Source organism: Phascolarctos cinereus, unplaced genomic scaffold (assembly GCF_003287225.1).
Source record: "Phascolarctos cinereus isolate Bilbo 61053 unplaced genomic scaffold, phaCin_HiC Scaffold_2;HRSCAF=192, whole genome shotgun sequence".
In the NCBI taxonomy this organism is placed as follows: Eukaryota; Metazoa; Chordata; class Mammalia; order Diprotodontia; family Phascolarctidae; genus Phascolarctos; species Phascolarctos cinereus.
The window spans coordinates 325,313,567-325,340,407 of record NW_027555625.1 but is presented as its reverse complement, the minus strand read 5'-3'; the positions used below and the strand labels follow the sequence as shown (position 1 = coordinate 325,340,407).

The following is a 26,841-nucleotide window of genomic DNA, read 5'->3' as shown; positions in this document are numbered from 1 at the left end:
GGAGAGAAGGTGGCTGCTGTTCAGTCATTTTTCAGTTGTATCCTACATTTCATGACCTTATTTTGGGGTTTTCTTGGCAAAGATAATGGAGTGGTTTGCCATTTCTTTCTCCAGCTCAGGTGAGGAAACTGAGGCAAACACAGTGAAGTGACTTGCCCAGGGTCACACAGCTAGTAAGTGTCTTGAAGCCATATTTGAACTCAGGAAGATAAGTCTATCCAGACCTGATACTCTATCCATTGTGACACCTAGCTGCTCTGTCCATTCCCCCCCACCCCCAACCCCTACCACCTCCAAGGTGCAGGCCTGCATTGATAGAGGGAGTTTTTTTTACCAGAATTCTCTAATAAAATCACAGATCAAGTCCCTATCCTATTAACAGCTTACATAGCAATTTGAGGCTTGCAAAGCTTTCCCTACAACTCAGTGAAATAGGTAGGGTAAGCATTATTATTTCCTCCCTCTCCCATTTTGCAGATGAAGATACTGAGGCTCAGTCAGGCTAATTTGCCAACAATCACACGGTTTGGGAGCATTTGGGATTACAAGGGCTTTGTTCTTTCTACTACACCACATTGCTGAAGTTGCTACCGTGAGGGGTTACCACGGGTACCTCACCCTATCTCCCCTCTCCTAAACACTCACACTTTGGTCTCTAAGATTGGCCCCCAACTGTGACACAGGCTGGCCTGGCCTGTTTGGATATAGGCTGAGTCCAGCGTGAGCTGTGGTTGCCACCTGGTGGCGGGCATGAGTAAGAGCACCTTCTGTGTCATCTAGGACCTCAGAACATCTTGAAATGACCAAAATCCTTCCCCTTCCTCTCTGAGGCCTGCTAATGTTGACTTTACCCAGGAGGGTACTGATGAACACTGACCCATTAGCCCCATCCTCTCCATGACAGTAGAATTTCTCTGAGAATGAACTATTTAAGAAGCCTAGGCATAATAATACTTCTGGATTCCCCTGGTGCTGAGGACAGCTCCTGTTCACCAGGGACCAGCAACAGACTCTTTCCTTACCTCACAATGGTGAGAAGATCCCTATCCTCTCCTGTCTACCCCCCCCTGCCATAAATATAGCCCCTCCTTGAGCAGATTAAACAGGGTCATGAGCTAACTAGCCCTGGGGGTCTGGGTCATCTGTTCCTGCATTCTGCCCTTTGACTGTCCTTAGTCAAGTCACATCCCTTCTCTATGCCTCAGTTTCCTTCTCTGTAAAATGAGGCGGGCTGACTCAATCATCTCTAAGCTTCCTTTCCTCTCTGATGTTCTGTGAGTCTATAAATTCCTGTTCCCTGGCATCAGCTTTGATTCCTGCAGCCTCCACATCACCATTATCTCCCCCACAGGAGCTTAGACCGCCTTGACTCCGTGGACATGTTGCTACCCTCCAAGTTCCCGAGCTGGGAGGAGGAATATAATCCTATTGGCAATAGCATTACTGAGTCCAGCTGCATCAATCAGGTGAGAAAGGGAAGAGGGTAGGGGAAAGTCTGGCTCATGATGGTGGGAGAAGACAGGGTTTAATGGTAGTGGCTCATATCAAAGGCCAGACAGGGCCTACATTGAGGAGAAAGCCATCCCCAGGTCCATGTGCTTCTGGTGAGCCCTCGGTTCCCAAGGTAAATGGGTTCGATAAGACTATCATCGTCCTGTCATAAAAATTGACATTTATCTAATTCTTTAAGTTTTGCAAGGTTTCTACTTGTTACAGTGGAAAGCGTACTGACTCTAGAGTCGGAGGACTTGAGTTTGAATCCTGCCTTTGATATATGTTATATGGATAATCTTGGGAAAGTCCCTGGACCTCCATGTCCTCCTCTCTAAAATGCCTCAGAGGAGGATTGCCTTCCAACTCTATGATCTGAGCTATTGTATATGCATTACCTCATTTGATGATCACAGGCATCTGCACTGAGTTTGCTAGGTGGTACAATGTACCTGGCCTGGAGTCAGAAAGACCTGAATTCAAATCCAACCTCAGTCACTTTCTAGCTGTAGGACTATGGGCATATCATTTAACCTCTGTGTGCCTTAGTTTCCTCATTGTTTTTTGTTTGTTTGTTTTTTGGCTAGGCAATGGGGTTAAGTGACTTGCCCAGGGTCACACAGCTGTGTCAAGTGTCTGAGAACAGATTTGCACTCAGATCCTCCTGACTCCAGGGCCAGTGCTCTGTTCATTGCACGTAGCTGTCCTTAGTTTCCTCACTATTGTGAGGATCAAAAAAGGTAATAATTGTAAAGTATGTAGCACAGTACCTGGCACAGAGTAAGTGCTTTATAGATATTGTTATTACAATCATTATTATTTTACATTTGAGGAAATGGAAGCTCAGAGAGATTGAGTGATTTGGCCTTGGTCCTACAGCTGAGTGTCAGAGGTGGGATTCAAGCCCTGACTCCAGGGTCAGCCAGAAGAGTGTTTGCATTTTGCTGCAGAGAGGAAAGCTTAGCACTTCCCAACAGGGAGCAAGGATCAAATTTTTTAAAAAAAGAAAGAAAGAATAAAACCAAAGTGTAACTTGTCACTGAAACCAGCTATTAGCCTTGAGGACTGAAGGCCAAACTGCAATTCCATCTCTCTTACTCTCTGACCATAATAAGAACATGCAGTCCACAGGGGATACCTAACCTTACCCTCTCCACAGACTAAATTTCTTACCTAAGCTGACAAGGCTGCAGCAGTATTTCTATCAGCAGCAAAGGTGAGAAGTATAAGGACCACACTGTAACTGTACAGGGACATGAAAGAGGGAGAACAAATCTAGAGTCCCCAAAAGGGCCTTTGTGGGCACAGAGTGGGACGCCCCACTGATCTCCAACCTTCCAGCTTCACAGGACCCAACCCTACTGCAGGCTCAGCCCCAATCTTTCCACTCTGCATCCCCGCAGCCAGGCACCCTATTTATTACAGCTGTTTGAAGGGTGGGCATAGGTTGGTTCAGAGAAGAGAATCTGGACTCCAAGTCCTGACCCAAGGCCCTGCTTTAAATGCCCAAGCTTGGACTCCAACCTAAACTTGGACCTAGATTCAAATCTTCACTGTCACTCTACCTGTATAACCATGAGCAAGCCATTTCCTCCTCTGGGCCTCAGCATCCTCATCTGCAAAATATGAAGGTTAGACTAGATCAGGGGTTCACATCATTTTTTGTGTCAAGCTATCCAAAAGTGGAATGGACTGCCTTGGCAAGTAATGAGTTCCTCATCCCTGGAGATTTTCAAGCTAAGAATGAAAGCTTTTTTAGAATATTCATAGGATATGCAGCTGGACGGGACCTAGGAGATAATTTAGTCATAGAATCATAGATTCTAGAGATGGAGCAGCCTTTGGAGTCCATCAGATGCAACCCTTTCATTTTACAAAGGAAGAAACTGAGGCTGAGAAAAGTTAAGTGACTTGCCCAAGGTCACACAGCCAGTCAAGATCTGAGGTAGGATAGATTCAAACACCTGATACTCAGGTCTTTCTGACTCCAAGTCTAGTGCCCTGTCTACTACTAGAAGGGTCAAACTTTAGTCACCAATGTCATCAAAGGGCTGGCAAAATGTAATTGGGAAATGTTTGACAGAATAAATACAATACAAAGTAGATTATGTCAGTATGCTGCCAGCAGGGATGTGTTTCCTATGTGAGTTTGACACCACAGCACTACACTGTCTGTCCAATAGCCCCTTTACTTTGCAGATGAGTCCTAGAAGAGCACGGGACTTAACCAAGATCCCATGGCCAGTCAGTGAACGAGCATGGATTTGTACATGGGTTCTCTGAAGCTAAGCCTAATCTTCTTTCCCCTGTACCCTTTTGCCTCATATGTTGTTGAGGAATTTTGCTTAAGAAAAGATTGAACTGGAAGTCTTCCTAGCTCTGAGAGTCTATGTCTCCTATAAATTCCCCTTTTCCAGAGGTATTCAGGCAGGAGCTGGACAACCCCCACTTGGGAAATTCAGAAGGAGAGAGAAGACTGGTCTGGGAGAGAAAACTAGAGTCTTAAAAAAGCTTTCCAACCTTTCTTACTTCTAGTACCTTCCCTCTGTTAATTGTTTCCTATTTAGCATGGGTATAGTTTGTTGGTATGTATTTGTTTGTGTGTTATTTCCCCATTGGATTGTGAGCTCCTTGAGGGCAAAAACTGTCTTTTACCTCTTTTTGTATCCCCAGCACTCTGCACAATGCCTGACACTAGTAGGTGCTTAATAAATGTTAATTGATTGATTGATTGATTAAGCTCTAAGAACCTGACTCATAACAGTAATTGTGAAAGGGTCATCCCCCATTGTCTCAGGCCTCCTTTAACCTCCCTCTTCTCTCTCCTCCACAGATCTTTGGACAGGCCTCATTTGTGCCTCAGATATTTTCCCATGAGGAACAGGTATAGTACACTCACCATCTTATCTTGCCCTCTCTCTCCTGCCTTTTTCCCCTGCCCTCCCAGTCCTCATTCCTCCCATTCCTGGGAGAACTCTTCCCCTCAAGCTCTGAGGCCCCAGAAAATAGCTGCTGAGGGCCCGACTCAAGGATGCCAGTCACTGCCTGGGAGCGCCCCCAGGCTCATGGTTGGCTCTGGGCATCTTATCCTGAGGGCTGAGGACATTCACCTCAAAGAGCTCCGACTCCCTGGCCCAGTGGGTCCTCTTCACTCTGCCAGGCCACACCAGGAAGGACTTTGGTTTTTATATGGGAGTATGGCTTAATGAATGTTTTGGACCTGGCCTGTGATTTCATTGGTATATGAAATTCCCAGTGAGAAAATTTCCTCTACCAATGTATACCTTTACCTGCTCTGCACTGTGGTCTCAGACAGTTGCCTGGGGCACAGAGTCACACAGCCAATACATGTCAGAGGTGGGACTCGAACCCAGGTCTTCCTGACCACAAGGCTGTCTCTCTATACATTCTGTATGCCATTCTGAGTCCCAGTTTTAACAGTAAGGACTTGGGTGGCTAGGTGGCACAGTGGATAGAGCACTGGCCCTGGAATCAGAAGGACCTGAGTTCAAATCCAGTCTCAGACCAGACACTTGACACTTACTAGCTGTGTGACCCTGGGCAAGTCACTCAACCCCAATTGCCTCGCCCCCTCCCCCCAAAAAAGTAAGGACTCACATTTGAATTATGATTTATCATTTACAGGAAGCTTCCTTCACAGTAACCCTGGGAGGGAAGCATACAAACATCATCCCTATTCTGTGATGTATATGTGTTCTCACTAATGTGTTATATATCCACCAGAGGTATATATCTCCGGCCCTCCATGCCTTCCTATCCTGTGTAATATTTGTCCGTGTCCTTCCAAAATTCATGTATAGAGGAGCCATCCATCCCACCAGAGGTCCTACTCAGGAGTTTTTAATATATTGCTAATTCCAGTGCAACCAGGAGACAGTTTATCTGTCATCAATTAAAAGTATTCTATGACCCTCCCACCTAATTTTTCTGAGACATATAAATATGATGTGATATATGTATATGTATATATGAGATATATGCATATGCATGTATGTGTATATGTATGTGTGTATATATAGATCCATACATATACATACATATATACATATACACATATATAATACATATATGTGTAAATTTATATAGATGTTACTTATTATTTAGGTCAACTGTGATTTTTATTCTACTGAGGTTTAGTGTTCCATGATTGGTAGCCATAGCTATATAGCACTATGGTGAGAATGTTAGTCTGTAAAAGAGACAGAGACAGAGACAGAGACAGAGACAGACAGAGAGAGAGGGAGAGAGAGAGACAGAGAGAGAGACACACACACACACACACACACAGAGACAGAGAGAGAGAAAGAGAGAAACTGTTGTAACAAAGATTAGTTTGGGAAATTTCCTAAGGACAGCCCATCCTGATCTCCTTCTCCTGCCAATTCTGCGCCCATTGCCCATTTGGAGTGCCTATCCAAGATATACCGTTGCTGAACTAAGTCAGTGGGCTGCCCATCCAACTCTCTGTCATAATCTGGGTAATGGGCATTTTTCATTTATCATTGCTTGCTTTTTCCTGTGGATTAATAGGCCAATCTTTTTTTTTTTGAGAGGCCCTGGATCACACTGAGGAGGCCTTTTAGTGTTCCCAGGCTCAATACAATTAACAGTCAATCAATGAACCCAACTTCCAGAGCACTTTCCAATTTTTTAAAAAGGCTTTCCAGCTTCCAGAACACTTCACAGCACTTATTAAGTTCCTACTGTGTGCCAGGCATCAGGAATACAAATGTCAAAGGCCCTGCCCTCCAGGAGCTTATAGTCTACTGGGGACGATGCCATGTCCAAGCAGGAGCCTGTGGAAAAACGCACTACCTATACAGAATCTCACCATCTTCCTTGTGACCTTGGAATAAGATATCCTCCATGGTGATACTGGGTGAGCTACTTTGGCAAGCACGCACCTCCCTGTTTTATTGATGGAGGATCGTTACACAAAGTTGTCCCTGGGGTTGCATCTGTCAAGGAATCTTGTGTGATTTTGACAAACGTGTGGGAGACATCTTGTTGGAAGATCATTTAAGGCTACATCTTGCTCTGCCAGGCCAGATAATGACAGCAGCAGGAGCAGCGATTTTATGGTGCTCTAAAATTTGCCAATTATTTTACATATGTTATCTCATTTGATCCTTGGGCAACTCTATAAGGCATGTACTACAAGTGTTATATTGGTGTTATGCCCATTTACACATCAGAAAACTTAGTCTAAAGAGATGATGCTAGTAAATGTGGGGACACCATCTGACCTCAGGTCTCTCCTGAGCATGGCACAGGGGAAAGAGTTCTGAATCTGGAGTCAAGGGATCTCGGTTCAAATCTTGGCTCTGTTCCTTACTGCCTTTGTGATCTTATTAACCTCTTTAACCTTACATTTCTTTCTTTCTTTCTTTCTTTCTTTCTTTTTTTTTTGCTTTTAGGCAATTGGGGTTAAGTGACTTGCCCAGGCTCACACAGCTAGTAAGTGTCAAGTGTTTGGTCTAAGGCCGGATTTGAACTCAGGTCCTCCTGACTTCAGGGCCGGTGCTCTATCCACTGCGCCACCTAGCTGCCCCCAACCTTACATTTCTTTATCTGAAAAAAGGAAGAGAATAGATGGGTTAGATTACTTCTAAGATCCATTCCAATTCCAAGACCATGAACTTGTGACTCCAAGTTCAGAGGTAATGTGGTAAAGTAAACATGTACTGGATTCACTTTGTTTTGTTTCATAGTAGATGGAGAGCTGGCCTCTAAGCCAGGAAGATCTGAGTTCAAGGCCTATCTCTGACACATATTGTGTCAGTGACATATGGGAAAGCACTTAGCACTTTAGTCAGTGGTTTAATGATTTTAAGACTATAGGTTGTTTAAGGGGAAGCTAGGTGGCGCAGTGAATAGGGCTCTGGCCTTGAAGTCAGAAGCACCTGAGTTCAAATCCAGCCTCAGACACTTAACACTTACTAGCTGTGTGACCTTGGGCAAGTCACTTAACCCCGATTGCCTCACCAAAAAGCTAAAAAAAAAAAAAAGGACTATAGGTTATTTTTTTAAAAAACAACTGTAAGTTGTAGAGAAGATGCCAACCTACATTTGTGGAGGGAGTTTCCTCACTTGGGAATACCCTTTAACCAATGAAGTCACAGGTCCAGTCTCTAATCTAGGAGCAGCTAGGTGCTAGAATGGATCAAGCACAGGACCTGGACTCAGGAAGACCTACACTCAAATGCTGTCTCCTATTCTCAAGAGTTGTATGACCCTGGACAAGTCATTTATCCTCTGCCTGCCTCCATTTCCTATCTGTAAAATGAGTATAACAAATAGCATCTTCATCCCGGGGTTATTGTGATGATCAAATAAGATAATAATTGTAAAGCACTTAGCTGTGCCTGGCACATAGTAAGCACTATATAAACATTAGCTGCTGTTAGCAGCAGCAGCAGCAGCAGCAGCATCACCATTATTATTCCTGGCCTGTAGTCAACAAAGTATAAATGCAGCATGGTCTTGTATTCTCTACATTTCTCAGTCAATTGGATTTTGTGAGGATGTGGTCTACTGCGGCAAACTGTTGTAAAAGCCTGTTTCTTCTCATTTTCATCAAGGGTAGTCTATTCTTATTAAGATTTTATAGAAATGAGAGAATAGGTATATGAGTTATCTGATGCCTTCTTAGTCGCTCATTTTTTGTTAATAACAAAATATTTTATTAACATCAAATAAAATCTATTAAAATATTTAATAACAAAATATGTTATCAATAATGAATTTGTTCTGACCTTTTCCATTCTTTTGGGTCTTCTCTTCACTGAGCTAGCTTATAATAATTTGATAACTCTGTGATCTCATCAATGTGGCTACTTCTCCCAAGTGGTGCAAATCACAATCCATCCACCCTTTATGTGACTCTTGCCACACCTTCCAGTAAATCTTTCCCAGATGACCTCCCCAGTGTCTTGGGTGTCTTCCCCTAGCTCTCTTGACTTTGCCTGGACACCCCACTCTTGGGTGATTCCTCACTCTCACTACATAATCAGCCCTTCTACTCTTCTGATCAGACCTGTCTATGATGATGTCTTTTACGTGGCATCTTATGTTCTGTCTTTTGTTGGTAAGATATTGAAGTCTACTACCACCTGTTATGAGCCTCTTCATTGCCCTTTGATTGATTAATTTAATTCTTCAGAGACTGGTACTCCATGACTTGCTACCATAAATACAGCATCACCAGGAATATATTTATGTTTTTAAATGGGCCTTTATTTTGAGGCGAGAAGGTTGAGGTTATATAAACAGAAATTTAGAGCTGGAAGGAGCCTTAGACATCATTTAATCCAACCTCCCCATTTTGCAGATGATGACCATTCTGGGTCAGAAGTAGAATTCAAATCCAGGTGACCTGATTGCAAGTCCAGTCCTCTCTTCACCATATCATGTTATTTCTCTATTTTAAGAAAGACTCAAAATTCTGATGAACTCCCTAACCTGCTCTTCCTGGTGGCAGGAGATATCTTGGAACCCTTAGTGCCCGAATCACCTTCCCTCAGGGCCTAGGCATCCCTGCTCATCCTTGGACAGACTGACATAAAGATAGCCTCCTCTCTTTGGGAATATTCTCACTTCTAGGAGAGGCCCAGGACTTCTCTTCGCTTTGAATCATCAAAAACCTAAACCAGAAGTGGCCTCCAAGACCATTCCATCACAAGATCACAGGACCTCAAAGTTAGCAGGGTCCTCAGAAGCCACACACGGCCACTGCATACCTGAACAAAAATATCCGCTATAATACACTTGACCTGCTCATGGGATATACCGAGTAGTCACCCAGACTTGGCTTGAAGACCACAAGTGAATGGAACTCACTACCTCCCAAGGACAGTCCATTACACTTTTGGATGACTCACATTATTAATCAGCTTTTTCCTTATATCAAGTCTAAACCTGCCTCTCTACAACTTTTACCCATTGTTTCTGCTTCTACCCTCTGGGGCCAAAGAGTCTAATTCATGAAAGCCTTGAAGACAACTGTTATGTTCCCTTCAAGTCTTCTTTTTTTCCAGTATAAACATGTTCAGTTCTTTCAACTAATTCTTACATGGCATGATCTTGAGATCGTTACCCATCCAAGACACCCTCTCCTAGCCATTTTCCAGCTTATCAACATCCTTGTGGAATGTTGAATTGAACTCAATACTCCAGGTGTCATCTGACCACAACAAAGCACAGTGAGTCCTGCCGTCCCCATCCCCTTCCCAATCCTGGACGTTTCCTATGCTTGCATTAGTTCTCTGGCTACTTAAGCTTCACTATTGACTCATGGTGAGTCATTTGAAAATCACTCTACCCCCCAGATATTTTTCAAACAAATTGCTGTCATTTCATATATATTTGTGAAGCCGTTTCTTTCAACCCAAGTAGGATTGAATAAAATTTCATTTTATTAGATGTGGTCCATTGTTCTAACTTTTGGAGACCTTTTTGGATCCTAATTCTTTTATGCAACATAATAGTTATGCCCCTTAGCTTTGTGATGTCATAAAATTTGGTAAGCATTAAAACGTTATTGACCATTCTCTGGATCTAACCATTCAAATAGTTCCAAATTTGCCTGACTGCACTCTTGTCTAGCCTACATCTTTCTATATTGTCCATAAAAATTACATAAGACTTTGTAAATGTTTTGCTAAAATCTAGGTAAACTATGTCTAAAGAATTCTCTTGATCTACCCTGACAAAAAAGGAAACGACATTGGTCTGGCATGTCTTGTCCTTGAGGAAGCCATAGTGAGTCTTCATGATTACTGTTCCTTTTCTAAATATTCAATAATTAATATGTTCTATTCACTAATTAATAATATTCTTTAATTAATGAATGAATATTTGCTAATTAATAATGTGTTCTAGAATTTTGCAAGGAATCAAAGTCAAGGTCTCTCGCTTCTAGATTGTAGACTCTCTTATTTCAAAATCAACACATTTATCTTTTTCCAATCCTGCTTCCCAGTCCTCTGTTCTACTTCATAATCTTTTTTTTTATAGGCAATGGGGTTAAGTGACTTGCCCAGGGTCACACAGCTAGTAAGTGTTATGTGTCTGAGGCTGGATTTGAACTCAGGTCCTCCTGACTCCAGGGCCAGTGCTCTATCCACTGCCACCTAGCCGCCCCTACTTCATAATCTTTCAAAGATCACTAACAGTGGCTCAAGAATCATTTCTGCCAGTCAAGGGGTGTCATTCTTTTTTATTGAATGATTTCAGCTCCTTTGAGAGAAGGTAGCACTCTTTTGTTGTTCAGTCGTTTCAGTCATGTCCAACCCTTCGTGACCCCATTTCTTTGCAAAGATACTGGAGTGGTTTGCCCTTTCCTTCTCCAGCTCACTTTGCAGATGAGGAAACTGAGGCAAACAGGGTTAAATGACTTACCCAGGATCACACAGCTAGGACGTGTCTGAGTCCAGATTTGAGTGCAGGAAGATGAATCTTTCTGATTCCAAGCTCAGTGCTCTGTACACTGTGACTCCACCTAGCAGCTCAGCAGTACTCTCTTGCTACTGTCTTGCTTGTCTTGGGTTCCAACTCCCCATAAGCCATTTTTGCTCTGTCTTCTCCCATCCAAAGATTATTTTCCTTGGCAAAGAAAAGGTCACAGTTGAGTAGTTCTCTCCTCTCTGTTATCCATCATCACCAGCCCACTCACCCTGAGCCCAAGCCCTGGTTTTTTCCCTTTGTTGGTTCCCCTTTTCCCAAAATAGCTGGAGGAGACTTATTCTGTTGTCTCTCTGACTCCTCACCAGCCTCAGCTCATTTGCAGATTTCACATTCCTGACACTGTCCTATCACAATCATGCCATGTTTTTGTATTCATCTGGTTACCTTGACCTTGCTTCCATCTCCTGGGCATTCATTTTATTTTTTTCTTTGAGTTTTGTTTTTAGGCAGGCTAGAAATGATATTATTTAGTTTGAAAAAACAGTCAATGTAATGAAAAACACGATCGAGTCAAATGGACATTGAGGCTGTCTATTGAGGTAGATGTGACGTCCGTCAGCCACTGCTGTAACCGGGTAAACTGACATATCACAGGACCAAGAGAAACAAACACAAATAGCACAGAGCAGCCTTTTAGCCTTTCTTGTTCACTTAATACATTTTGTTCATGGTCTACCTAGTCTTTTACATTTTTAAAATTTGTGTTTATATCAAGAATTCATTAGAAAAGAAAGGAGGAAGCAATTCAGTCAAAATAACCAACACATTAATTGAATCTGACAGAATATGCTGTGTTCTACACCCATAATCCGGAGGTAGTCTGAGCAGAATATAGTCTCCCCCACCCCCATTGTAGCAAAGAATGGAGGGAGGGAGGTTTGCTCCTCACTTCTCTGAGGACAAACTTGTCATCATAATTACATAGCATTCAGTTTCTTTCATTGTTGTTTTTTCCATTCACATCATTGTATTCATTGAGCATATTATTTTCCTATTTCCTCTAGCTTCACTTTAAATCTAATTCACTTTAAGTCTTCTCATACTTCTCTATGTTCGCAATGCTCATCATTTCTCTTTTAAATAGTATTTTAGTTTTTCCAATTACATGTAAAGACAACTTTTAGCATTCGTTTTTTAAATAAAATTTTGAGTTCCAAATTGTCTCCCTCCCTTCCCCCTCAACAATGGTAAGCAATTTGATATAAGTTATGCATGAACAATCATGTAAAAGATATTTCCATATTAATTACGTTGCGAAAGAAGAAAGAGAACAAAAGGGGGAAAAGCCACCAAAAACAAAACAAAACAAACGAAGTGCTTTGCTCTGCATTCAAACTCCAGAGTTCTTCCTGTGGATGTAGACAGCATTTTCCACTTTTGGAGATGTCTTGGAGCATTGTATTGCTGAAGCTCATCATTTCTTGCACTATGCATGTCTCTTTTTGGGGGGAGGGGGTCAATGTATCCACATTAATCTCTTAAGATAATTTCCTCTTTCTTCCTTATTAAAATGTTTCTCTTTATGTCTTCAAAATTATATTCCTGAGAGTTTCCCATCCCTCCTGGAGATCTCTTGTAGGATTTTAATTCAGATGATCCTACCTATGTTTTTCCTGAACCCGTTGAAATCTGCTCTCTAAAAATCTAGGGTATGGGGCAGCTAGGTGGAGCAATGGATACAGCATGGGCTCTGGAATCAGGAGGACCTGAGTTCAAAAAGTGTCTGACCTCAGACACTTGACACTTAACTAGCTGTGTGACTCTGAGCAAGTCACTTAACCCCGATTGCCTCGTACAAAAAAAAAAAATCTAGGGCGCCAGGCAGACTATGTCTAGCTTTTCTCTCCTTTTCTATTATAAATTCTAAGAAGGAAGTCACTTCTCCCTATAATTTCCATTCCAACAACCAACTCTACCCTGTTGATGAGAATTGGGTCAGGAATAGCAATTCCCCTTGTTGCTTTTTCCACCATTTGACAGGTTAAATTACCATTAAGGTATTTTGGTTTCTGACCTCATCATTCAACTGAAACTGCCTTCTCCAAAGTTACCAGGGATCTTTTAATTGCCAAATCTAATGGCTTGTTCTCGGTCCTCATCCTTCTTCACTTCTCTGTGTTCTTTTACACTGTTGATCACCATCTCCTCTTGGATATTCTCTCCTCTCTAGGTTTTCATTATATTCTTCTGCTCCTGGCACACCTCCTGTTTGTCTGACAGTTTCTTCTCAATCTTCCTTTGATGGGTCTTTATCCAAGTCATGCCCACTAACAAGTGGTATCCTCCAAAGTTCCATCCTGGGCCCCCTTTTCTTCTCTCTTTATACTATCTTGCTTAGTGATCTCATCAGCTCCCATAGGTTCAATTATCATCCCTATGCAGATGATTCCCAGATTGACATATCCAATCTCAGTCTATATAAGCTCCAGTCTTATATCTTTGCCTGTTATACATCTTGAACTGGATTTCTTCTTGTTATCATTGAGTTGTTTCAGTCATGCCTGACTCTCCGTGACCCCATCCGGAGTTTTCTTGGCAAAGATTTGAACTCAGGGTACCTAAGTGCACAGTGGATAGACTCCTAAAATCAAGAGGACCTGAGTTCAAATCTGGCCTCAGACACTTACTAGCTGTGTAACCCCTGGGCAAGTCACTTAGCCCTGTTTACCTCAGTTCCTCATCTGTAAAATAAGCTGCAGAAGGAAATAGCAAACTATTCTAGTATTTTTGCCAAGAAAACCCCAATTGGGGTCATAAAGAGTCATATACAACTGAAATGACTCAATGGATGTCTTAGAGGCATCTCAAATTCAACCTGTCTAAAACAGAATTAATTATCTCTTCCCCCCTCCTCTTCCCAATTTTCCTATTACTGTTGAGGGAACCAGCATCTTTCCATTAACCCAGGCTTGCAACATCCTTCACTCATCACTCACACTAACCCCACCTGTCCAATCTGTTACCAACCCTTGTCATTTCTACCTTCCTAACATCATATGTGTGTGTGTGTGTGTTGCCTTCTCTCCACTCATCTAGACCCACCCTAATGAAGACTTCATCACCTTTCACTATAATTATTTCAGTAGCCTTCTCATTGGTCTCCCTGACTCGTTTCTATTTGTGCCACTCAGCTACCAAAGTGATTTTCCTGAAAGTTAAGTCTATCCATGTCATCACAAAGACTCAGCAAATACCAGTGGGTCCCTAATACCTCTAAGATCAAATATACCTCTATTTAGCATTTAAAGCCCTTCCTATCTCTCCATTCTTCTTAGACTGGACTCCCCTCTCTTACTCTAACAATCCTGATTCGTGAGCCTAGGCCTTTCATCTCCATCTCCCAACACCAAGCCTTTGAACAAGCTCTTCTCTATGCTTGCCTGGAATGTTCTACCCCACCCCCCTTACCTCTACCTCTCTGCTTTCCTGGCTTCTTTCAAGACCCAGTTCACATCCTGTCTTCAGCAGGAATCCATTCCTGAGCTCCAAGCTACTAATGCTTTTCATCTGGAATTACCTTCTGTTGTTGTTCAGCTCTTTGTGACCCTATTTGGGGTCTTCTTAGAATGATTTGCCATTTCCTTCTCCAGCTCATTTTACAGATAAGGAAATTGAGGCAAACAGGGTTAAGTGACTTGCCCAGGGTCACACAGCTGGGAAGTATCTGAAGCCGGATCTGGAATCAGGATATCCATTGCACCACCTAGCTGCCCTTCCATTTACTCTGCATCTATCTTGTATGTACCCTGACATTTACATATCCTCTGTCCCTTTGGAAAGGTGAGCTCCTTGAGGTCAGAGACTATGTCTTTGCCTTTCTTTATCTCTCCTGTACTTAGCATAGTGCCTGGCACATGGGAAAAGCTTAATAAATGCATATTGATTATTTAGGATTATGGATGTAAAGTTGCAAGAGACCTTAAAAGCCAGACTGCCCTAGTCAGCCTGCCCTTATTTTACATATGATGAAATTAAAGCCCAGGTAGGGCAAACATCTTGCTCAAGGACAGATGAAAGGTGGGATTAGAGCCCAGGTCTTCTGACTCCACAGTGTTCTTTCCAATGTATCACACTAACTGTTCTACTTTGGCAGGGGGTGGAGGGAGGAGAGAAAGACAGGAAGGAAGGATGGAAGGAAGGAAGGAAGGAAGGAAGGAAGGAAGGAAGGAAGGAAGGAAGGAAGGAAGGAAGGAAGGAAGGAAGGAAGGAAGGAAGGAGGAGAGAACTAGCTTCAGTAGATGTCTGGATTATTGAAGTCCCTTCACCCCAACAGCACTATATCATGCTTCTCTGTGCCAGACTTAGGATGTTTCCCAAATTTCTCCTCTGTCTTCTCTCTGTCCTCTCCAGGTATTCTGTAGTACAATCTCACAGTTGTAGAGGGTCACAGAGGCCATGCAGCCCAATCCATACCCAAACAAGAATCCCCTCTGCATCATACCTGACAAGTGCTCATCTAGGCTTTGCTAGGACTTCTGCAGGGAGTGGGGAACCATCTATCACCTGAGGCAGCCCATTCTATTTTGGAACAGATCAGCATCGTTCTATAAAAATATCACTGACTCTGATATCAGAAAACTTGGGTTCAATCCCACCTTTCATGTTTATTACCCATGTGATTTTGGACAAGTCTCTTGACCTCCCTAAGCCTCAGTTTCCTCATCTGTAAAATGAAGTGATTAAACTAGATGGCTTTTGAGGTCGTTTCCATCTCTAGATCCTATGATCCAATTGTCAGGGAATTTCCCCTTACTTCGACCTTATATTTGTCTGTTTGCAATTCTACCCAATTTGTTCCTCATTCTACCTTATACCATTTTAGTTTCTGCTTCCATTGAGGACCATCCAATTACTTGCCATCTTGCTTCCTCACTTGCTTCCTGAATTTCTTCAAATAAATGTATCTTTGTAATATACATGTAATTTCTCTGTTCTTTCCCTTTTACTAATGCTGTTCATTTTGAATAAAGTGCATATGTACATATATATATACATATACATATATACACACATATGTATATATGTTTGAATATGTGTATATATATACACACACACTCTCACAAAGCCATGGTTCCCAATCCAAAAAGTCTCAGAGATATCTGTGGAGTCAGATTTGCCTTCTTGCATTAGGCTCGCTATTTCACCTTACCTATTTCCCATAATTTGTGCTTAAGCATCTAAGGGATTGGATTTTTTTTTCTTGGATTTTGGTCTTCTGCAAATTTTGGGACTTCTCTGTGGCTATTCTTCTTCCTGCATTGGTACAACTCTTCCTCTAAATTATCTGGCTTTGCAGATCTACATGGGCAGTTTTCTCTTTCCCCCTTCTTTTTCAGTTCAACCTCCTTATTTTACAGATGGGGAAACTGAGTCCTAGAGAGGAACAGGGACTTGCCCAAAGTCCCTGAATTTTTGTAGAAGAGCTAAAACACAAGAAAGAAAAAACTCTGTAGGCCTTTTGGTCACAGAATAAAGCCCAACCTCGTCAGCATTGAATGCCCTCTACAATTGGCCTTTAAACAATGCACAACTGTAATGAGGGACAGAACATGATCACTGTATAAGAAACTGGCAAACAAAATTCGGGGGGGGGTGGTTAGAGGAAACAGAAATCACTTCTCAGTAGGGGACTCAGAGCAAGCTTTCTGGAGGTAGTATCATCAAAGCTGGACTTTGAAGAATCATTAGGATTTAGGTAGAAACATAGGGAAGGGGAGTAGGTACAGTATTTCATGTTTAAGGTATTCTATGAGGAAAAATTGAGGGATAGGAAGGCATAGTTGCATGTTGGGAGTATAACAAGCCCTCTATTATGGCTGGAGCACATCTTATCCACTTTGCTTACCACAGCCTTGGAAGACTAGTAATATATAGCTTTGTGTCGTGGATAGAACCCTGGACTTGGAATCAGGAAGCCCTGAATTCAGATCCTGCCTCAGATATTTAATAGGTCTATGACCTTGGTCAAATCACTTAACCTTTCTTGGCTTCAGTTTTCTACCATGTAAAATGAGGGAGTTGAACTCAGTGACTTCTATGGTCCCTTATGGCTCTAAGTCAGTGATCCTCCATCCATCTCCATTTTAAAGTGAGGAAACTGAAGGAAAGGGAGTGGGAGATGAGGCTGGAAAGGGAGATTGGAGGCACATGATGGAGGACCTGGAGTGTGGAGGAGTTTGGGCTTTATTCTATAGGCTTCAGGCTAAGCCCAACAGAGCTTTCTCTTTGCTCTTTTGAGGGGCCCTATGCGTCGTCAGAGGGGGCCAACTGGCCTCACGACCTAATCTTCAGACCAGAAGGGATTTCCCAGACTCACTACCCACTGCAGTGACCCTCCCCCTCCTCCACCTCTCATTCACCTCCTCTCCCCTGACACCCCAAACTTTGTGGTGCTGGGCAAAGTCCACTGAGTTTAAGTGATACCACAATGTTGTGGAAAAAACCTTGGAGTGGGAGTCCAAAGACCTGGGTTTGAATCCTGGCTCTGTGACTTTACCTTTGTGATCTTGCAGAGGTCACCTAATCTCTTCAGGCTTCAATCTCCATAGCTTCAAAGCAAGGGGGCTGAATGAGATTCAAGGTCCCTTCCAGTTCTGAACCCTGAACCCTATGGGCACTTCTCTGAGATTCACTTTGCTTTCCTCATCTGTAAAATACAGATGATACCTGTTCTATCTAACTCAAGAGGCAGAATGGTATAACAGATAGAAAACCAATTTTGAAGTCAGGATGACCTGGGTTCCAGTCTTACCTCTGACACACACTGGATTGGCTGTGTCATATTGGAAAGTCACTTAATCTCTAAGACTATAAATGTCAAGGGAAGGGGTGATATGCATTAGTGTAGGAAATTTCCTCATCAGGAGCTCCTAATATCAATAAAATCATAGGTCTGGTCCCACAAACAAAGCTATCTAACTCATAAGGCTACAAGGAAAACTTTTTGTAAACCTTAAGGCACTACAGAAATATGAATTACTTTTAGTGATGGCAGAATGTGATGGACCATCTAGTTAGACCTCTGACTGTGTTTTATGCAAATAATCTAGGCTAGTGGGAAAAGCACTGGAACTCAAGTATAAAACCCAGGCTCTGACACCTACTAGACACACGCACTTTTCCTGTCTGCACCTCAGTTTCCTCATCCATAAAATGGTTATGAAATAGATGGCAAAAAAAAAAAAAAGATCTGTAGGCTTTAGTGGATTACAAGCTCAAGATAAGTCATTAAGAACAGCCGAAAGGAGCTAATTTCATTTTAGACTATATTAAGAGAATAATAGCATTAAGCACTTGGGAGATAATAGTCCCATCGAACTCTGCCCTGGGCATTGAAAGTATTACTTCAGTTCTAGGCAACCTATTTTATGAAGAATTCTGATGACTTGGAGAGTAGCCAGAGAAGGGAAAGCAGCATAATAAAGGACCTGGAGGTGTTAGCATATGAGCAGAGATTAAAAGAACTGAGGATGTTTAACCTGGAGAAGGAAAGATTCAAGGGGGATATGATAGCTGTCTTGAAGTAGGACAGTGATTCTCAAAGGGTATCCCAGGGCATGTTAGTGTGGTGCCATGAATTCAATTATCATCTCTATGCAAATGATTTTCAGATCTATTTATCCAGCCCTAACCTCTCTCCTAACATCTTGTCTCATTTCCAACTTCTGGATCTCAAGCATCAGATATCTTGTTGACTTCTTAAATTCAACATGTCCAAAACTGAACTCATTATCATCTCCCCAAAACCGTCCCCTGCTTCTCATCTTCCCTTTTACTATGGAGGGTACCACCATCCACCCGGTCACCCAGGCTCACAAGCTGGGTGTCATCCTCCACTCATCAGGCTCTTCTCATTCACACCTACCATGATATCCAGTAAGTTGCCAAGTCTTGTTGATTCTACTTTTGCAACTCCTCTGACATATGCCCCATTTTCTCTTCCATGCCTAAGTCCCGGCTCTCATCACTTCATGCCTGGGCTTTTACAATAACCTTCAGGTTGGTCTCCCAGACTCAAGTCTCTCCTCACTCTAATCTCACCCCTTTTCAGCTAAAAAGTGATCTTCGTAAAGCTGCAGGTCTTACCAGGTCACTCCCCTATTCAATAAACTCTCCCAGCTCCCTATTGTCTCCAATATAGAATACAAAATCCTCCGTTTGGCTCTTAGAAATATTATTTAAACAAAGATCTGTCTTTTTCCCTCCAAACTCACCTCCCCCACATATACACCCTGAGAAAGCAAAGAAAACCAAAACTTCTGTTACAAACATGCATAGTCAAAGAAAACAAATTTCTACATGGGCTATGTCCAAAAAAAAAAATACATCTTCATCTGCACTGAATCCTTCATCTCTATATCAGGAAATGGATAGCCTGTTTCATGACAAATTCTTTGGAATGATAGTTGGTCATCGTGTTGAACGTAATTCCTAAATCTTTCAAAGTTGTTTGTCTTTGCCATTTGCTGTCATTGAATAAATTTTTCTCCTGGTTCTGTTCACTTCTCTTTGCATCAGTTCATACAATTCTCCCCAGGATTCTCCTTCATCATTTTTTATAGCATAATAGTGTTCCATCACATTCCTATACCATGACTTGCCTTCCCCAATTGATGGGTATCCCTTCATTTTCCAATTCTTTGTCGCAAAAGAACTTCTATAAGTATTTTGTACATATGAGTCCTTTCCCTTTTTCTCTAATGTCAAAGGGCATGCACAATTTAATAACTTTCAGACATAGTTCCAAGTTGCTTCCCAGAATGCCTGGCCCATTTCACCTCTCCACCAATGGTGCATTCATGTGCCTGGCAGAAGTGATTTTCAAACCCTGGTCCTCTGACCCCAAATCCAGCACTTCTTGCACCACACCATGCTGTCTTTGAAGGACTTTCATAAAGAAGAATTACACTTAGTCTGTTTGGCTCCAGAGGGCCAGAGGAGGAGCAAAAGGAGGAGGTTGTAAAGGACCACATTTCAGCTTGCTAGGAGGGAAAAGCTGCCAACAATTAGAAGTCTCCCAAAGTGGAACAGGCAGGTGGTGGGTTGTCTTTCACTGGAGGCCTTTGGTGGAGGCTGGATGACCACTGACACACCATGTGTGTTGTAGAGGGGATTGTTCAGGGAGCTGGTGGACCAGGGGGCTTCTAGATTCTACAGTCCTATGACTTGCAGGGCTTATCCTTCCATCTGTTGTAAGGAGAGTGCTTTGCAAACCTTGAGGTGCTATAGAAGTAGGCATTATTATTGATATACTCAAAACACTACAGAAATGGGAACAAGACCATTACAGTAACAACTTTTATGAAGCCCTGCACCAGTGCTTCATCATAGTGTGGAGCTAACCAAAGTTCTCTAAGGCTAGGACAACGGAGCCTAGAAATGAGAAGTCTTGAGCATCCCCCAAGACTCTGTCCTGGTCCCTCTTCTCTTCTCTCTCTACCCCTCATAGGGTCTCTTGGTTTTAATTATTTCTCTGCTGATGATTTCCATTGTGGTGTAGTATGAAAAAAGCACCCAACTCTGAAGTCAGAAGACCTGGGTTCAAATCCCACCACGGATATTTACTACCTGTATGACCCTGGGCAAGTCACAACCTCTCTAGGCCTCAGTTTCCTCATCTGTAAAATGAAGAAGTCAAGCTAGATGGTCTCCGAGCTTCCTTCTAGCTCTCAGTCTGTGATCCTGAGACACTATAGTTCAAGTCCTCAAAGCATCAGTCCTACATTACCTGCCCCTTGGACAGTTTCAACTGGATGCCCCCTGGACATCTCAAACTCACCACGGCTAAAATAAAGTTTATTATCTTCCTCTCTGAAACTTATCCCTCTTCCAACCTTCTCTGTCTTTATTGACAGCACCACCATCCTTCCAGTCACTTGTCACTCCTGTTCACAAGCTTAGAGTTCTCCTCACCCCTCTCATTCCTTTTGTGGTCAAGTTTGACTCCACCTCTCCAATATCTCTTGAAACTGTATCCTTCCCTCAGGGAATGTTTCTTTTCTGTTTCTGTATCCCTAGTGCCTAGCACAGTACCTGATATGTGATGGGCACTAATAAATGCTGACAGACTGAGTCTGCTTTCTGAGAACCAGCCTAGCCAAGTAAGGGGAGACTGGCTACTTGGTGATAAGCTCTTCAGCCATGGCCACCCAAATAATAGAGAAAAATACAAAATGGTTCTCAGTCCTACCTGGCCTCCTTCTACCTCTGCAGAGTGAGGCAGAGTGGCAGGGGAAAGGAGAGAGGGAGCTAGGAACCACACAGGCTTGTTTGTTTTCTTTTAATGAACAAGAATTTATTAAGCACTAATTCTATGCCAACCACTGTCTCAGTGCTGGGAATACAAATACGAAGTAAAAATAGTCCTTGCCCTCAAGGAGCTTATGTTCTCATAGCAGGAAAAAAACCGCGCACAGGGGAATGACATGGGGGAGTATTTGGGTTTGGAAAGTCACAGATATAGCCCATATAAGTTGAGGGGCTCCTTATCTCAAATCCCACCACTTTTACTAGCAAGCTGAGTCCACTAAATGTAGAGTCTGGGGACACACAGTTTTTAGACAGTCTATAAACTTCTACTTAACGGGTGGTAGTCTAAATGGGAGATCCTTGCTAATAACCAAATGGCTGATTAGGGAAGGACGTGGACAAGAGATGCAGTCATGGATGGGCATCTGGGGAGGGAATGCCCTTCTCAGTAAGATAACGGGTCCAGCGGTGCCTGTAAGTAAGAACCTTAAAAGGCCAAGACGTGGGAGTGCTGGTTATCATTCTTAGGAGCATTCAGGCTAGTAGCAGAAATGTGAGCCACTCTTTTTCTCCTCCCTCCCCAGGTCAGGGAGGCAGAGCTGAGTGACCAGTATGAGGCTGCCTGTAGTGAGGCTGAGTCTGCCACTGGCGATGTGCTGGACTTGCCTCTCCCCAGCTACTTCCGCTCTCGGAGCCACAGCTATCTTCGGGCCATCCAGGCGGGCTGCTCCCAGGATGAGGACAGCATCTCCCTACAGTCCCTCTCCCCTCCGCCCACGGGCAGCAGCCTGAGCAGCAGCCGCACACTGCCCAGTAAGTCCTGCTGCAGAGGGTAGGGAGGGTGCGGGGTGGAAGGGATGGTTGGTCCGGGAGATGGAAGAGTTCACCGGGAAGGTGGAGTACAGCTTTGTGAATCTGTTTGCTGAGAAACCAAGTGATATAATGGAAGGAGAGCAGGATTTTGAATCGGAGAACCTCAGTTCAAATCTTGCTGCTGCCACTTTCTGGGTCACTATGGGGGGGAAAATCATTTAACCTCAGTTTCCTCCCCTGTAAAAGGAATCTTGAACTCTGTACCTGATGATCCATCTGATTCCAGGTTGCATATCCGATCATCCCCTCTTCCCTACTGATCCTGGTGGGCAGACAAAGGAGCTCTTGGCTTACCTGGGCCTGTGGGTACTGATCATGTTGTACAAGTGGCAAGCGATTCCCAGAATGGAGTGAGAGAAAGAAACTGTGGACTCAGCCTCCCGGAAGCTGGGGTGAACACTGGAATGTGGGGATCTCGTACACTCAGGGCGGATTGACAAGGAGACCACGGGGTCACTTCAGCACTGTTCTTCAGCAGCTAGGTGACATAGTAGATAGAGTGCTGGGCCTGGAGTCAGGAAGACCTGAGTTCAAATTCAGCCCCACGCACTTACTAGTTGTGTGACCCTGAGCAAGTCACTTAACCAGTGTCTGCCTTGGTTTCCTCAACTGTAAGATAAGAAAAATAACAGCACCTACCTTAAAAGGTTGAGGATCAAATAAGATAATATTTGTAAAAGTACTTAGCATATAGTAGGTACTATATAAATGCTTATTCACTTTACTTCAGATATCCAAAGAACTCTCATGTGGAAAACATGCTTAATAAATGGTTGTTAACTGCCTAGTTCGGGGTTGTCTAAAAACTAAGGAGTTCTTCATCATTGGATGTTGTCAAGTGGAAGCTAGATGGCTACTTGTTCAAAACATTGTACTAAGTCAGTCAACTACCATTTCTTAAGCACTGGCTATGTGCCAGGCACTCTGCTAATCACTGCTTATCAGATTTTTGAATGGAGCAAAACAGAGAGGGAGTGCTAACACACTGAATTCAATTGGATATTTACCAGATGCTACAGGCTAGACAGTTGTTGCATGGCAGATAGAATGCCTTGGAGTCCAGAGGACCTGGGTTTGAGTTCTACTTTGCATGCTGGCTGTGTGACTTTGGACAAATCACTTAATTTGTCATCACCCTGGGCGACTCTCCAAGACTTAAAATTGCAGAATAAATACCTGTCTGCTTTATTAGAGGGAGTCCCCACCACAGGCCCAGACTCTCCCCCACCAAAAAAAAAAAAATTAGCCCTAGACTATGAAAAAAACAATGTGGTAGAAAGAGAACCTGATTTAGAGTTAGGTTCAAATCCTGGCTCATCTTCTTGCTTATGGTGTGACCCTTCCCTTTTCTGGACCTGAGTTTATCCATCTGAAAAAATGAAAGAATTGAACCAGATGATTGTAGAGCTTGAAATAACCTTAGATCCGGACTCCTCCCTTTATAGAGGAGAAAACTGATGCCCAGAGAGGTTATGGACGTTGATCACAGTCACACAGCAAATAAGTATCTGAGACAGGATTCTGAACTATGGCCTTCCTGCCTTTTCTATCCAATGTTCTAATTCACCACATCAAAATGTCACTGAGGCCCTTTTCACTTCAAAATCCTTTGATCTCATGCTAGACAATGAACAAACGAATTGGGATCAGTGAACATCTTGAGAGGTCAGAAGGTTGAGTGTCATTTAATAAGAGAGATTTACTAAGTGAGAAAGAATGAGTCCAAGATAAGATCCAGCCTGGAAGATAGAATAAATGGTAGTACCAGTTAACAGAGATAGGAAAGTCAGAAGGAGGAACAGTTTGAGACAAAATGTGTGTGTGTGTGTGTGTGTGTGTGTGTACATATACATATACATATACATATACATATACATATACATATACATATACATATACATATACATATACATATACATATACATATACATATACATATACATATACATATACATGTACATATACATATAATAAAATAAAGCTAAGCTTAGTTTTATAGGATGGTAGAAAGATCCCAGGATTTGTAGTTCAGAGACCTGGGTTTAAAGCCTGGCCCCAGCCAACTGTGGTGCCTATAATATCTTCTACTGGGGAGGCTGTGACTGGTGCATCCCTTGAGCTCAGGAGTTCTGAGCTACAGTGGCCTGGACTGATCAGATATCCAAACAAAGTTTGGCACTAATATGGTGAGCTGCTGGGAGTGGAGGTTTGCTAAGCTGCCTGAGGAGGAGGGAACAGGCCCAGGTCAGAACTGGAGCCAGTCAAAACTCATGTGCCAATCAGTAATCCATCTGTGAGTGACTGCTGCATTTCCAGCCTAGGTGAGATAGGGAGGCCCAGTTTAAAAAAAAAAATCCTGGCTTGGACACTCACTGTATGACCTTAGGCAAGTCACTTCTGTCTGTTCCTCATTTTCCTTCTCAGTAAAACTGGGGCAGCTAGGTGGCACTGTGGATAGAGTTTCTGGGCCCGGAATCTGGAAGACTCATCTTCCTGAGTTCAAATCTGGCCTCAGACACTTATTAGCTGTGTAACCCTGGGCAAGTCACTTCACCCTGTTTACCTCAGTTTCCTCATCTGTAAAATGATTTAGAGATAGAAATGGCAAACCACTCCACTATCTTTGCCAAGAAAACCCCAAATGGGGTCACAAAGAGTCAGACATGAAGGAAACAACTGAACACACACAAAGTAGGGACAGTTCATCCCTAATCGGGCTTCTTAGGGCTGAGAAGATCAATGAGAAAATGGATGTTTCTGTAAACTTGAAAGGACTATACCCAGGGGATCAATTGTAATTAATCTAGTGTCCTGCCCAGGAATGCTCAGGCAGCAGCTGTCACCCGGGAAAATGAGACCTTGCCAGACTGGGGGAAAAGGAGGGGAAGGGGCAGGTTGGACCCAGGCCAGGAGGAGGAGAAGGGCAGAAGCTCTGGGTGGAGGGCTCCAGGCTTGGATGGGCCTCAGGCTTAGGCCCTGGACTGGTCCTCCATATGTCCTTCCAGAGAAACATACGCACCCCCCTTCCTCCTGCCTCCTTCTTTCTGACCCAGATTTCACATTCCAGAAATAGCTTTCTCAAGCAGCCTGGCAGGAAGCATATTAGCCCCTGCCTGTGATGCATTGTGAGCCTGCTCCGACTTCTCAAGCACATGGATATGCACACAGACAAACAGACATGCATACTGACAGCTGGCAGACTTCTCTAGTGCTGGCCCTGAAACATGCCCATTGTCAGACAAGCTAGTGAGCTCTTCCATTCCTTCTCTGTCTCTCTGGCTTTGATTCTTCTGTATCCTCTCTCCCTCTCTCACTCTCTCTCTCTCTCTCTCTCTCTCTCTCTCTCTTCTCTCTCTCTCTCTCTCTCTCACTCTTACTGGTTGTCTTTCTCCTCTTTGTGTTAGTCTCCCTGTATTACTTTCACTCTGTACCTCAGTACATCTCTGTCTCCTTTCCTTAGCAGAAACTCAGTGGCCCTGCCTCCTCCATCATATGGGGTGAAAGCTGGCCAGCCACAGCTGAATTATAATGTCCATGTGGGAGATGGTATGAAATAGGGGTAAAGGACATAGGACTGACACTCTGCCCTGACCCTAGAGCTACTGTGCCAAGGATGGAGTCACCAGGTCATCCTTTCTCTATGCAGCATCAGGTCCTCACCATGAGAGGTGGCCTCTGTCCCTGAGTTGTATGAATGACTGGTAGTATTTTATTTAAAACAAGACACACAGAGGACAAAGACAAAAGATGTCACAGAGAGAGAGGCACCCCCACTCCTCACATCTTACCCAAACTCAAATGTCAGAGGATGCAGCTGGTTAGGAAATGAGAGCCCTTCCCTTCTGGGACGTCTGCCTGACCTGAGCCCTCCACCTCAGCAACATCTGGGGAACAAATGCTTCATAGTGATATCTTCAGGTAGTTGGGGGAAGGTGAGTGGCAGGTGGGGAGAAGAGAACCTTGGAACAGAACTACAAAGGGCTGGGTTCTAGCCCTGGCTCTGCCATCAACTCATTATCTGACCATGGACAAGCTCTTTCCCCCCTCATTAAGACCAGATTTTCCAATCTATAAGGTGATGGAGTTAAGGGTCCTCCCAGCTCTGATATCTTAGGAATCTAAGATTCCCCTCTCTTGTGGCCTACCATCTTTCCTGAGAGGAATTCACAAAGCCCCAGGAAGTTGAGCAGAAAGGTACATAGTAAAGTGTGGGCATTTACAAAGTGAGTAGTTGGGCTTGTATATGAGAAAGAGAGAGAGAGAGAGAGAGAGAGAGAGAGAGAGAGAGAGAGAGAGAGTCCTTACAATGTGCCAGGCATTGTGGATAGAAACAGGCCCTGCCCTCAAGGAGCTTACATTCTAATGAAAGACAATATATAAAGGGGATAGATAAGTGGGGAAGATGGGAGAGTGGAAGGCCAGTTAGTCAAAGAAGTCCAGAATGAGGCCATTGGGACCGAGGCAAAGCATGGCTAGAGTCCTTCCTTAAATTACGGTCCCTAGGAGGGAGTCACCAATTAGGAGAACAGGGCCTCCAGTGTGGCAAGGTGGCAGGCAAGACAGGAAGGAAACAAGCATTTATGAAGCACAGACACTGTGCAAAGCCCTGGGGATACAAACACAAGTGAAAAGACAGTCCCTGTCCTCAAAGGGTTTACATTCTAATGGCACGAGACAACAGCCAAAAGAGAGTTGAAAAGTAGGGCATGGTTTTGAAATCCTGAAGCAAGAAACAGGGGTTGG

General features: G+C 43.3%; 1 protein-coding gene across 2 annotated transcripts in view; it reads left to right on the top strand.

Annotated features, from left to right (window-relative positions):
- DLGAP4 (DLG associated protein 4) overlaps positions 1-26,841 on the top strand; it is a 233,345-nt gene that overhangs the window by 133,483 nt on the left and 73,021 nt on the right. For both annotated transcript variants that reach the window (XM_020998625.2, XM_020998624.2), the window contains exons 4-6: positions 1,352-1,466; positions 4,325-4,375; positions 21,810-22,038. In XM_020998625.2, the coding sequence (XP_020854284.1) occupies positions 1,352-1,466; positions 4,325-4,375; positions 21,810-22,038 (395 nt within the window). The remainder of the gene's footprint in view (positions 1-1,351; positions 1,467-4,324; positions 4,376-21,809; positions 22,039-26,841) is intronic.